The 14,505-nt window shown below is 43.5% G+C and overlaps 1 protein-coding gene across 4 annotated transcripts in view; it reads left to right on the top strand.

The window, feature by feature from the left end:
- Positions 1-14,505, top strand: part of LOC126284706 (LIM domain kinase 1) — a 184,128-nt gene that overhangs the window by 104,219 nt on the left and 65,404 nt on the right. For all 4 annotated transcript variants that reach the window (XM_049983838.1, XM_049983837.1, XM_049983836.1 and 1 more), the window contains one exon: positions 10,997-11,211. In XM_049983838.1, coding sequence (XP_049839795.1) covers positions 10,997-11,211 — 215 coding nt within the window. The remainder of the gene's footprint in view (positions 1-10,996; positions 11,212-14,505) is intronic.

Here is a 14,505-nt window from a genome sequence, read left to right as displayed (position 1 = left end):
TTGCATTAAAGGAGTACCACTCCTACAGGAATGACAGTTCTTTTGGAGATGGAGCTAAGGGTGGAGTGGCTGTTTTCATAGATGACATATTCCACTCTTCTCCTGCCCCTCTTTCCATGGCCACACAAGCAGTTGCAGTGGAAATTCCCACATAAAGATCACTGTGTGTTCTTTATATCTTGTACCTCACAAACTGTTGGGTACAGATGCGCTGACAGAGCTCTTCTGTACACTCTCCCACCCATTCCTCATGTGGGTGACATTAATGCTGTGGGCCTTAGTTACTGTATTCCCCATGTGTTGTATTATTGAGTGCCTCATCCATCTAGAGTGTATGTGCCTTTTGAACTCTGGTCAGATGACACACTTTTCTAAAACTACTACATCATCTTCCATGTTTGACCTTTGCTTTTGTTCTACAGCTCTTGCAGACTCAGTGACCACACTGGTGTGAATCCATCAGCTGACTTGGACAGTAATAGATGGATGCCTCAAAGGGCAAATTGTTTTAGATACAGTCAGCAGGGTGTAATTGAACAACAAGAATATGTCCAGGAGGTGGTGGACCCATCACCTGTGTGATCCACTGAGCTGCTGCTGATTCCATTTCCCATTCTAGCAGCCACTTCATACTAGGCCCTGTTCCTGGTGGAATGATGAATGTTGCTTGGCAGTCAGCTGGATGTGCTGCTTTGTGGAAACATGTCAGACTATGGGAAATCTTCATACCTTCAGGTTTGTGAGAATCCAAGCAAGGCAAGTGGTAAAAGAATGGAACTCCAGGAAATTTGGGAAACAGCAAGGTATATTACAGGCAAAGGCGGTATACCTCCCCTTATGGCCTTGTTGGGAAATGGTCTTGCTGGCATGTTTAAAGACATGATTCCGGTCTTAGCTGAACACTCCTTTACTGACACTGCATCGTCCAGACAAATTCCTTAGTTCCAGATGGCCCATAAGACTTTGCAGGTTCATGTAATGAAGTGATCTATAATCATCTGTGCTCCATGTGAGCATCAGCTCTGTCCACAGCCAGAGACTGTAGTTCAGGACTAGATCAGATTCATTATGCCATGCTCTGTTATCTGTTTCTACAGCCAAAGACAAGATTTTATCTTTTGTTTGTCAAATTTGATTTGATGGAAAGTACCCCGCCACTTGGAAGGAGGAAGTGTCAATTTCATTACGAAACCAGGCAAGGATCATGCCAAACCTGACAGTTACTGGAGTGTAGCTGTTACCAGTTCCATGGGTAAAACTGAAGAGCATATTGTCAACCACCACCACCACCACCTATGGCTCCTCAAATCACGAGTTCGCCATAGCTGCTTCCAGTGTGGTCTCAGATGGTACTGTTCCACCCTTGACATATTACTTCTATTTGAGATGATGATACAGGAGTTCTCCTTACACTATAACTTTTGGTCAGTGTGTTTTTTGACCTTGAAGAGGTGTAAAACACCACTTGGAGGTAAAAAGATTGTTCACCATCTTCATGAATGGGGACTATGTGGATGTCAGCTGCTTCTTATCCAATCCTTACACGAGGACTGGTGTTTTTGATGTCTGACTGCTGTGTTCAAGAGAATGAGGCCCCTAGTGCACTATACTTTGTGTGATGCTGTTTTCACTTATCATTTTAGTGGATGACTTCACAATCTTCTCCTATTCCTCGGATTTTACAATGATGTAACAGGTACAGTTGACCATTAGGAGGCTGGAAATTTAGGCCAATAAAACTGGTTTTAGGCTCTCACCAGAGTGGATTACTTGTTAATTTTAACCATGCTCGTCCAAGCTTTAACCAATCAGAGCTGATGATGGGGAACAATATTTTAAATTTTCTGGACAAATTGACAAACTGAATTTTTGGCTTTACAATTTGACATAGTTACCCTGGTTCACCCCTTGCGGGTCTGGGGGTTAGAATAGGCCTGAGGTAGGTATTCCTTCCTGTACAGAGGTGACTAAAAGGAGTCTCACATGGTTTGGCCTTTGTGTTGGTCGCCTGTCGGCTTTGACCTCCATCTTTTTAAATTTTCCCGAAGAGCGAGCCAACTGGGGAAGGGCACCTTAACATGGTGCATCGTGTCCATTGTGCATTGAGATCTTTAGCCAACTTTCTCATTGTTGCATTGCAGTCCCGCTCAGTCTTCATCTCTTGGGCAAGGACACCTTCCTGAGTGTGTTTTCCACCATGCAATATGCAGTGTCACTTTCTGCTCTGACGATGACCATGGACTTCTTAGCTACTCATATCCAGTACGGTAACCAGTCCATTATGGTGGGGCACCATGTACCCTGTTGGTTGTAGCCCCCAGACAACACAGGGAATGCATGTGCCGTTAACTCCCCACGTATGCCATGTAGTAGATGCTCATCTCCCTGGGGCATCGGGACTCCTGGCAATGACCATCCTGCCAGGTGGCCCTTGCTGAGGCTTTGTGGTGCCCTAGTCGGAGTGGGTGGCATCAGGGCGGATGACGCACCACAAAACGTAGTACGTCATCATTTGCTGGTGGTCTGCCGCCAGCAGCCTCTAAGCAGGCGAAGTCTAGCTACAGTGCTAAGAAATATGGCCCCAAATCGTTCCCCTCCCTGGCCACACCATGGAAGGCATGCCACGCTAAGGATGGCAGTGAAGCTTATTCGCCCTGGTACCTCGTATGTATGAGACTTGATGACGAATCTTCCATGTCCATGAAGCCTCAGATTTTTGCGGACCATTTGGAGGACAAGTTTGGGGAGGTGGAGGGCTTGTCCGAAATGCGCTCTGGATCAGTCTTGATAAAAACAGCATCCACTGTCCATTCACAGGCATTACTCGCTTGTGACAAGTTGGAGGATTTATGTTACCATCACGCCCCATAAGAGCGTCAATATGGTCCAGGGTATTATATTCCACAGGGACCTTCCTTTGCAGTCTGACGACGAGCTGCACGCCAATTTAGACCAGCGAGGTGTTCATTTCGTCTGGCGCGTCCATCGGGGTCAGAGGGATAATCGGGTTGCCACCGGTGGCGTCGTCTTGGCCTTTGAGGGTGTCACATTGCTCGAGACGGTCAAGGTGATGGTCTACCATTGTGACGTCAAGCCATCTATCCCTCCCCCAATGCGGTGCTTTAAGTGCTGGAAGTTTGGCTATTTATCTTTCCGCTTTTTGAGTGCCTACATCCTGCGGCTATGACCACCTCTTGCACCGCTGCTACAAGAACAGTTGTTGTGCCAATCAGTTCCTTCCATTCCTGTCACCTCTCGGAACCAGAAGACTACACCTGCCCACTTGATGGTGGGGGCACTTCTCTCCCGGTTGCTCCCGCACCATCTACTTTGGGAGCAACCCCCCCCCCCCCCCCCCCCCCCCCAACCATCGAGGATATCAGTCCCCACTTCTGAGCCGGAGAAGCGTAAGTCTTCTTCAGCTCCTCTTGCTAAGAGGAGGTCCCTTGGGTTACTTACTCCCTTCCCAGATTTCTGCTAGTGGGAAAGATGACAACCACCAGTGGCTGAAGAGCCCAAAAGCAGCTCGTTGTAGGGCTTCATGCTCATCCTCAGTTGTGGAGACTGAATCAGTGAAGTCCTCCCAGCCAGGGAAACCCAAGGAGCAGCAAGAGAAATCCAAAAAGAATGTCCCCAAGACCAAGTGAATTGCAGTGGCACCCACACCACTGCTACCTACAAGCTCTGTGTCTATGGATGAGGTGGATATTCTAGTGTCTGCTGAGGATCTAGACTTCGCTGGACCCTCAGACACAATGGATATATACTGCTAAGCAAAAAGTCGTTGGCAGCAGGTGACCCTGAGGTGTAAACTGCCTCATTGAATGTTCCATGCCTTCCCAGTGTCATGATGAAATCATCCTTCAGTGGAATTGCGGCAGTTTTTTCCACTGCCTGGCTGAGCTACGGCAACTGTTAAGCTTTACACGTGCTTTCTGAATTGCCCTCCAGGAAACCTGGTTCCCGGCAGTGCGGACCCCTGCTCTCCGCGGCTATAAGGGATACTACAGGAACTGTAGCGACTATAATAGTGTGTCAGGTGGAGTTTGCGTTTATGTCCTAAACTCAGTCTTTAGTGAACCTGTGGCTGTCAGAATAAGAACGACACAGGAAATAATTGTCTGCAATGTATATCTTCCTCCAGATGGTGCAGCATCCCTGAAAGTATTAACTGCACTGATTGACGAGCTCTCTAAACCTTTCCTACTTCTGGGAGATTTTAATGCCCATAACCCCTTGTGGGGTGGCACTGTGCTTACTGGCCGAGGCAGAGATGTCGAAAATTTATTGTCTCAGTTTGGCCTCTGCCTCTTAAAATACTGGGGCCGCTCATGGTAGTTACTCGGCCATTGATTTATCAGTTTGCAGCCCAGGACTTCTCCCATCTATTCACTGGAGAGCACATGATGACCTGTGTGGTAGTGACCACTTCCCCATCTTCCTGTCACTGCCCCGGCATCAGGCCCATGGACGCCTGCCCAGATGGGTTTGAATAAGGAGGGCTGAGAAACTTTCACCTCTGCTGTTACCGTTGAATCTCCCCTACATGGTAACATCGATGTGATGGTTGAGCAGGTGACTACAACAGTCGTTTCTGTGGCAGAAAACATGATCTCTCACTCTTTAGGGTGCCCCTGGCGAAAGGCAGTCCCTTGGTGGTTGCTGGAAGTTGTTAAAGCAATTAAGGAGCGTCGACGAGTCCAACAGCGGCATAATTGGCACTTTTCCCTGGAGCACCTCAGTCTTTAAATGGCTCCGTGCCCGCGTTCGCCAACTTATCAAACGACGGAAACAGGAGTGTTGTGAGAGATACGTCTTGACCATTTGGTGTCATACGTCACCTTCCCAAGTCTGAGCAAAGATCAAATGTGTTATCGGGTACCAGACCCCAACAGGTGTTTCTGGTGTTAACATGAATGGCTTGTTATCTACTGACGCAAATGTGATTGCCGAGCACTTTGGTGAGCACTGTGCTCGAGCTTCTGTGTCGGAGAATTACGTCCCAGCCTTTTGCACACTCAAACGGCAGCTGGAAGGGAAAATCCTATCATTCACTACATGCCACAGTGAATCCCATAATGCCCCATTTACAGAGTGGGAGCTCCTCAGTGGCCTTGCACATTGCCCTGACACAGCTCCTGGGCCAGATCAGATCCGCTGTCAGATGATTATTATCTACAACCGGATCTGGTGCGATGGTGTCTTTACATCGCAATGGCGGGAGAGCACCATCATTCCAGTGCTCAAACCTGGTAAAAACCCTCTTGATATGGATAGCTATTGGTCCATCAGCCTCATCAACCTTCTTAGTAAGCTGCTGGAACTATGATGTGTCGGCAGTTGGGTTGGGTCGGGTTCTGGAGTCACGTGGCCTACTGGCTTCTGCCAGGGTCGCTCTACCGCTGATAATCTTGCGCTCTTGAGTCTGCGATCTGAACAGCCTTTTCCAGACACCAACACCTTGTTGCCGTCTTTTTGATTTACGAAAAGCTTATGACATGACCTGGCAACATCATATCCTTGCCACATTATACGAGTGGGGTCCAGGAGTCCATCTATGCCCTGGAATGGTCTGGTCATTCAGTGGTGTTTGTCTGGACCCCAGGTCAAGTCAGAATCCAAGCCTACAAACTTGCCGACAGGCTGGCCCAACAGGCTAAGCGGAAAACACTCCGGAGATCAGCTTCTCTGTAACTGACCTGCGTTCAGTACAACGCCGCAAGCGTTCAGTACTACGCCGCACGGTTTTGCGGCTTTGGGAGATGAAATGGCGCAACCTCAGCTTGCACAACAAACTGTCTGCCATTAAGGAGACTATGAATGTGTGGCAGTCGTCCATGCAGGCATCTCACGGACTGTGTGGTTCTCTGCCGGCTCCGCATTGGCCATGCTTGGGTGACACATGGCTGCTTCCTATGCTGTGATGACTCACCTCAGTGTTGGTGCGGCGCCTGTCCGACAGTGGCCCATATCTTGGTTAGCTGTCCTTCTTTGGCTGCCCTGCAACAGACTCTTCAGTTACCGTTACCAGACTTGTTGCCATTAATTTTAGCTGATGCCTCATCGGCTAATTTAGTTTTATGTTTTATACGTTATGGTGGGTTTTATCATTTGATCTAAGTTTTAGTGCATGTCCTTTGTCTCTCTGTGTTCTCCACTCTAATGCTTTTAGCTGTGGATGTTTTAATGTGTCACAGATTGGCTGGATTTTTCCTCTTTTTCCTTTTTTCCCGTGGTCGGCGAGCCATGAGCCATGGCCATCTGCTCCCCCCCCCCCCCCCCCCCCCCTTTTAACCAACCAACTTACCCTGGTTCCCAGACCTGTGAACAGAGAACATCAAGTCATGGAATATTTTGAAATGTCTAAGCAGAAAGATATGGGAGGAACTTGCAGGGTATGCCTCCTGAAGTTTTTTAGGCAATTTGTCAGAAAATTATAGATTTGGCTAGAGATCTGCCCACCATCCTCGCTGATGCAGACACCAATGCAACATGGGTTTTGAAATTTGGTGAATTTCAGTCTCATCCCTAAATGGCTGGGGTAGGAAGGTTAATGTGCTCTGAATGGATAGCTTGTCCATTCAGTTTGACATTTTTATTGCTCTGTTTTCTGTGTTATAGTTTAGCGCATCTTAATGATGTTTCTTTTATAATTAATGGTGGGCTTCCAGGAATTATAAGCTACTCTGCCACTTGGGGCAGCCTTCAGCCCCCTCTCCCAAGTGAATTACATGCTGGCCCTTCGTAAGGGTGGTGGTGATAGTGCTGCTGAATGTCCCACCTCCAAAAGATAAAAATTAGCTCAACTCATATTCCATGTATGTCAGTGTAAAAGTCCATAGTTTGCTGCACTTTAAGGAAACAGGTACAATCTATGCTTCACACTTGCAATATCATTTGCTCCACCAATATTGAAACCAATGGAAAAGACTATACAAAGACAGCCCAGTTCTTTGTATAAATGACTTACAAACACAGCATTGCACCGGTACTGAATTTGCGACTTTCTGTTAGAAACAAAAACAGAAAATGAACCATGTTTGTAGTGTAATATACAAAAATTACATTTCCATGTATTTGTGAAGATACCTTTTTGAAATTATGAAACAGTTTGTACAAAGAAAAGTGGATAATGCACATATGTATAATTGCAGTATCCATATTAAGAGACATAGTATGCAAAATACAAATTCTCTGTAATGTTTATTTCACTCTCAACTTGTTTATAATCAGCATTACTAGTTACATGGCCAGGAACTATGATGAATAAATTCTTGTGTGACTCCACCCTTCAGCAAGCGATACTAAGTTATCTGTGAGAAAAACATGGAAATGTGAAACCCACTCTGCAGTATTTAATAGATTGTCCCTGTGACTTGTTAACTGTAATGGAAAATGCAAGCCTCACTGGAAACTTAAGTCTCGTGAAATGAGAGGGAATATCTGTTGTGGTAAGGGGTATCATTGGGTTGTACACAATTTAATTCTCACCCTTTCCTATTAAGATGATAGCCTCAAGTACGTTACCCAAAACCTCTCTAACGCACAGCCTTGTGGTATTGCAAAATTTTGGTGAATTTAGGTTTTGTAGTAAAGCAATTGATGATTCCACTTTCAGTAAAAGCTGATGTGGTAGCTATGTTTTTGCTTACAGCCGTTCACACTTAACAGTCAAAAACTGTTGAAAGTGCTGGCAGGTGTCAGGAATTTCCTTAAGTTGACTCCACTGTAGAAGTTTGTTGGTAGTAAAGAACATATGTATTGAAACTTAATGCACAATGTAGCAGTTTTGTATGCATTTCATCATTTATGACATTATACCTCCTCAACTGCATATGGTACCATAGTATAATTTTGTAGGGCCATTTAGCAGCATATGTGAATATTGTCTAGGACATTTATTGCGAAAAGAGGTAGTAGCACAGAAGTAATAAGTATAAGTGTCATGCATGATGCTGCAGTTTTTATGCATCTCATTGTTTATGACATCACATCTCTTGAACTGTGATTGGTATGTGGTTACCTAACAGTAAAGGATGCGAGTACAGAATTTAATTGAAATTGGTCCATTGGTTTAGGAGGAGCTGTGGTACATACATACATACATACATACATACATACACTGATCAGCCAGAACATTATGACCACCTGCCTAATAGCCAGTATGTCCACCTTTGGCATGGATAACAGTGGTGATACATCATGGCATGGAAGCAGTGAGGCCTTGATTGGTCACTGGAGTTAGTTGGCACTAGATCTGCACACACAAGACACCTAATTCCCATAACTTCCGAGGAGTTGCCAGATGTATTTGATTGGGTTCAGATCTGGTGAGTTGGGGGCCCAGTACACCAGTTGGAAGTCGCCACTGTGTTCGTCGAATAATTCCATTTCCTAGAGGAAATGAATTTTCTGCGATGATATTAGACACATCAGAGAGCTATAAGACATCGCATATGACATAGTGTACATCACACACAGGACACAGTAATATGGGAAGAATTGTGTTTATTGCTCTGTTCAGTCATTCTATTCCTGAGAATGAGAAGTCAGTTGACAGACAGATTGTTCCAGAATTTTAACGCTCTCTGCACCTAACCAAACCTGTAGAAAATACAATTTGAAGCGTTTGGCTTCAAGTATTACTTCTGCTTCCCCCAGGTTTTTAGTAATCTTGGAGCAACTATATTAGCTTCCTGCAGTGTTAGTTAAAGTGCATGTTCACAGTTAGCATAAAAAAGGCCTCATATTGTGGATTTTCGAAAAGATATTTTCACACTTACCATTAGTGCATGACATACTGTTGGCCTGACTCTAGTTTATGAAATGACCATCTGAAAAACTTTAAAAGTATGAAATTTGTTAATTCTGGGTCACTAATAGAAAGGTGACTTGAAATTGTGCACTGTGTAGTAAATTTTAAGATTTATGCTGGAAAGCAGGCTCTCGACAACTCTTCTTCACAGTTGGCATGATGCTGCTGTCGAACAGTTATCGGCTGAACAAAGACCATACTGTTCCCTTTGATTGATTTTTGTTCCATCCCGTTTCTTTGTGCAGTTGGTTCAGGAAGAAACTGGTGCTAGTGTTCAGTGTGAACAAATAATTATGTTCAGTGCCTAAGGATTTACATACCACTAGATTGCAGAATGCAGAAATTGTATCTATACAAGAAAATCAGAAAGATGTTAGCAGTATCATGAAAGAACAAGTTAAATTTACATCGATTTGGACAAGGCTGTAGTTGACTTCACTGACAAATATCTGATGTTGTGGGAAATAAGTTGAGCCAACTTGATACTGAAAAAGTCATGGTGTCAATGTGAGGTATGTGATGTTAACTTTGTGTGTGAAATTGTTTTAAAAATTCATAACACAAATAAAAAAAGTGATTTAGTGGAAGAAGTGATAAAAAGTTGCCAAGTGTGTAGAAATAACAAAAAATGTGTTGAAGTATACTACCTGTAATTTTGCCCCATAATTTAAATTTTCATGTCACTAGAAACAGTATTGTGGTTTTCAGTATTTCCAAAATATGAGAGTTGATAAACCACAAAGACTTTCACTTTTAATTTTTTTCCTTTTCTGTTAAAACATAGAAAGTGTACATCACTTTTTTATGCACTCTCCTGCTCTCAAAATCCACACATCCCATGACAGCGTCATGTTGCCCTCACCTGTGAAAACTGCAAGACTCTTTCAACAGCCAGTTGTGCACAAAGTCTTCCACAGCTTTGTTAGGAGCTGAAAATTGCAAGGTGATGGATTTGGGCTGTTAGCAGGCTGGTTGTAGGGTATCTGTCTAATTTCGCCCACTTTCTGCTAACAGCAGCAGTATGATGATGTGCTAATTGGTTGATTTGCGTGGTGTGATAAGCTAGTGCAATCTTACTCAAAAGTTCACTACAGTATGCTAGATTGGTATGAGACTTGTCGGTAATAGACATGTCAAATACCCCAATAGTAACAAAGGTCACAATCATCTTGCCAGGTGACAGAAAAGTATTGGCTTTAACTGGAGTATTTTACACTAGATCGCGTGTTTCCTTACTGGCATTTTCTGATCTGGTCAAGTAGTGCTGTACTCATGTTTCATCAAGTGAAAATGCAATTCAAGAATGCACTCCGTTCATCTACAAATATTGTTGAGTGGCTTTCACTAACTTACCTACATTTCAGTTTATATTCTTAAGGGAAAAATTAGGGGACTTGCCAGGAGTGCACATCGCACTGGATGTGTTATAATAGCCCCCCATCACTTTTGGATACCATCAAATGTTGGATACCTTTTATGAGATGATGAAAGGCACTGAGTTTCTCATCTGTAAGTGTTTCTGCATAGGCTTCTTGTCTCTAATTTTCAACCAATTTATGGCTTTCTTCAAAGCGTACATGCAATGCCTTCAAAGTGTTGAACTCAAACTGTGCTTTCGGACTCTGCAAAATTTTTGCCATATTCATATCTTCATGAGTAAGAAATTTGATGAAGTGTTGCTGTATCATAAATGAAGCTGCCATTTGTGAATAACACTGTAAGGGACTATAAATACTTCTGCCTGCCATCCACACTGTTGACATCATCATCTGTCACTGCATACTCTTTCAACAACACATGCCTACTCTTTTCAACAACACGTGCTCAAAGCACAATCTTGTGTATATTTGAACCAACTTTATATTTACTGAATTTCATTAAGATTTCAACAGAATAAAACGTAGCAGAAAGAAGTTGTAAAATAGTGGCTAATTTGTCAAACAAACGACACAGCAGCATTTACCTGCATATTGCTAGCATTTTCCTGTTTCTGCAGCACAGTTAATAGAACTGATCTGGTACTTGGATGGTAAAGGAGCTTTTGGCTTTGGTAGAGGTATAACTTACACAGGAAAAAGTCAAGAAGCATTCGATGAAGCAATAGTTGCATTATATTTTGAGGTGTGTTATTTACTTGAAAACTAGGCATTTAATTGAAAGTTAACATTATTGTCCATACAGCTGACAATAGAACATGACCCAGATGCTTCTTGCCGACGCCGTCCAAGTGTAGCTGCCTCGCCACCTTCTTCACGTCCTCCAGATGGACGCCTTTACAGACGTAAAGATGAGGGTTACATGAGTGGATCCAGATCTCGTGCACTGCGGCGTAGCCGGGGGAGTGGTAGTAGCAGTAGCAAGGAACGATCCTCATCAATGTCAAGACTGCTTGAAGGGTAAGCAAAAGAAGTACTTTTACACTTTGAATTTACATTTTAGATAGAGCATAAATGTTCAGTGCCGTCATTTTTAATGTGGATGGAGGTATCGAAGTACCTGAATCTGAAAAACAACACTGAAGGCACAAAAATCATAAAATATGCAGGATGTTTATAAAATTCACTTTACATTATTGAAACATTGTGCACAGCTGCAAGCATGTCACTACACTAGATCGCGTGTTGTGATATGACCTGTGAATGCTATGGCCTGACACTGGTCAGTAGTCTTGTTTCTTCAGCATTAAGTATGCGCTATTGATCAGTAGACTATCGACCTCAACTGTATTTTGTTGATTAAGATTGCTCCCTTGGCTGTTGGTATTTGCTTATGATGACTTTGCTGCCTTCTGGAGTGGCTTTTGGTTAGCCATCCACTTCGTGAACTCCATTTTCATCAACCTCGGGACCCCTTTTGTTCCATTGTTCTCCTTGTACTCCAGTGCGAGTGATGATAAACTGTATTCTACCTGTGCAGAGTAGGATAGAAAAGTGGGGATTCAAAGTTTCTCACTGTTCCAGTGCAACATGGATCCAGAGTTTTCTAAAGTTGTGGCAGCAGCAGTTGCAACAGCAATATCAACAGGAGCTGCAGCACAGGTTGGGGGGGGGGGGGGGGGGGGGGGGGGAGAGAAACGGGATCTCCAGCAGCAGCATTGGGAACCCAGGAGCTATAAGAGTAATTGTTGTTAAAAACTGCTGCAAAAATTAGCAACATTCGGCAGCTGCACTCTCCTCAATTCGCCCTTTTTTGCTTTGATGAGTTAAATGAAAGTTGGGAGGTCTGTTTACATTGTTTTGTTCCCCATTGCAACATGGCAAGGCAAGTCAAGTAACAAACCCAAAACGTCAGTGCAAACTCTTACCGTCTTCTCGTAATAAATTGTACAAAACAGCACAAAAGTAGATTGCAGCTTGTGGCATCAAAAGTCTCACTGTCCTTTTTGTGACATCGTCTGCTTTGCACACTGCAAACTGCGGCATCTAGCGAGTGCCTGTCAAGGCTTGCATGTAACAGCAGCATTGGCCGCTAGCTCACTGCAAACTAACTTGCCAGTGGCCTTGGCAGCAGAAGCAGATGTGATACAGAGTCTCATGTTGCAACTAGATAGTAAAGAGCAACAGTGGATTCCCAGGTGGACACAGGCATGGCCGCGTCTCTAATTGAAGAGGACGCATACCTGCAAACTGGTTCCTAATAGCTGAGATCCCCTTATTATATAGTGATGACATATACTGACTATTTGATATCGTTGCACTGTCGCATTGTAATCTAGATTAAGTATAAAAATGTAGCTCGGCACCTGATCCTGCTGGTAGTCAACTGGATGAAAAACTAACATTTTTGGCTTAAAACCTTCTACACTTCTTGATTTCAGAATTCAGGACCAAGTGAATTGTGTTTTAACTGATTCACTCACACAGCTCTGTTTGAAACTACAGTGGGTTGTGCAATAGTGTTCCAGGCCTGTGTATCATTGAAACAATTGACAGTGCCTCAGTTTTGTGAAGTATGTACAACCAGAACTAGATAGGTTGCCAAGTATAGAAATTACATCCCCAGTATTGACTAGACAGTGAGCTACACCCATGGTTGTAGTTCAATTTGATAAGATTTTACCAGGGAAGCAAAAACAACATTGGTCAAACCCGCTGCTGCTCGCACCGAAACAGAGTTCATTGTGTGGTATCATTACCTGTGTCTCCAGTAAAGCCAACCAATGCCCTTGAACAGTGCAAGGAGATCCTTTACCAGTGCTTTGCAAGACACAATTTCTTCAGATCTGGTTGATCCAAATATTCTGTTTTAATCTCAAATGCCTCGCATTCGACAATCAAATGTGACGCAGTTTCCTCTCCCACACCACACATCCTACATGGAGTCTTCTCCTATTATCCCCATTGTATGTAGGTGTTCTTTGAAATTTTCATGGCCTGTCAATAGTCCAACCATGAGTTTCATTTCTCTCCTGTTCAAGCCCAGGATTGAGAGACTTCTCTTAAAACATGGGTTCGGCATCGATACCTTGCCATGTTTTTACTTTTGGACCTTAGCCCAATATTCTACATGCTATCTCCTTTTCCAGTCTCATAGTTTTATTTTGATTATTGCCTTGGTGATTGATAGGACAGGTTGTTGTTCTTGTTGTTGTCATCAGTCCTGAGACTGGTTTGATGCAGCTCTCCATGCTACTCTATCCTGTGCAAGCTGCTTCATCTCCCAGTACCTACTGCAACCTACATCCTTCTGAATCTGCTTAGTGTACTCATTTCTCTGTCTCCCTTTACGATTTTTACCCTCCACGCTGCCCTCCAATGCTAAATTTGTGATCCCTTGATGCCTCAAAACATGTCCTACCAACCGATCCCTTCTTCTAGTCAAGTTGTGCCACAAACTTCTCTTCTCCCCAATCCTATTCAATACCTCCTCATTAGTTACGTGATCTATCCACCTTATCTTCAGTATTCTTCTGTAGCACCACATTTCGAAAGCTTCTATTCTCTTCTTGTCCAAACTAGTTATCGTCCATGTTTCACTTCCATACATGACTACACTCCAAACAAATATTTTCAGAAAAGACTTCCTGGCACTTAAATCTATATTCGATGTTAACAAATTTCTCTTCTTCAGAAATGCTTTCCTTGCCATTGCCAGTCTACTTTTTATATCCTCTCTACTTCGAGCATCATCAGTTATTTTGCTCCCCAAATAGCAAAACTCCTTCACTACTTTAAGTGTCTCATTTCCTAATCTAATTCCCTCAGCATCACCCGATTTAATTGGACTACATTCCATTATCCTCGTTCTGCTTTTGTTGATGTTCATATTATATCCTCCTTTCAAGACACTGTCCATTCCGTTCAACTGCTCTTCCAAGTCCTTTGCCGTCTCTGACAGAATTACAATGTCATCGGCGAACCTCAAAGTTTTTACTTCGTCTCCATGAATTTTAATACCTACTCCAAATTTTTCTTTTGTTTCCTTTACTGCTTGCTCAATATACAGATTGAATAACATCGGGGAGAGGCTACAACCCTGTCTCACTCCTTTCCCAACCACTGCTTCCCTTTCATGCCCCTCGACTCTTATGACTGCCATCTGGTTTCTGTACAAATTATAAATAGCCTTTCGCTCCCTGTATTTTACCCCTGCCACCTTTAGAATTTGAAAAAGAGTATTCCAGTCAACATTGTCAAAAGCTTTCTCTAAGTCTACAAATGCTAGAAACGTAGGTTTGCCTTTTCTTAATC

This window comes from Schistocerca gregaria, chromosome 8 (genome assembly GCF_023897955.1).
Source record: "Schistocerca gregaria isolate iqSchGreg1 chromosome 8, iqSchGreg1.2, whole genome shotgun sequence".
NCBI lineage: Eukaryota > Metazoa > Arthropoda > Insecta > Orthoptera > Acrididae > Schistocerca > Schistocerca gregaria.
This window is presented reverse-complemented; position numbering and strand designations above follow the sequence as displayed.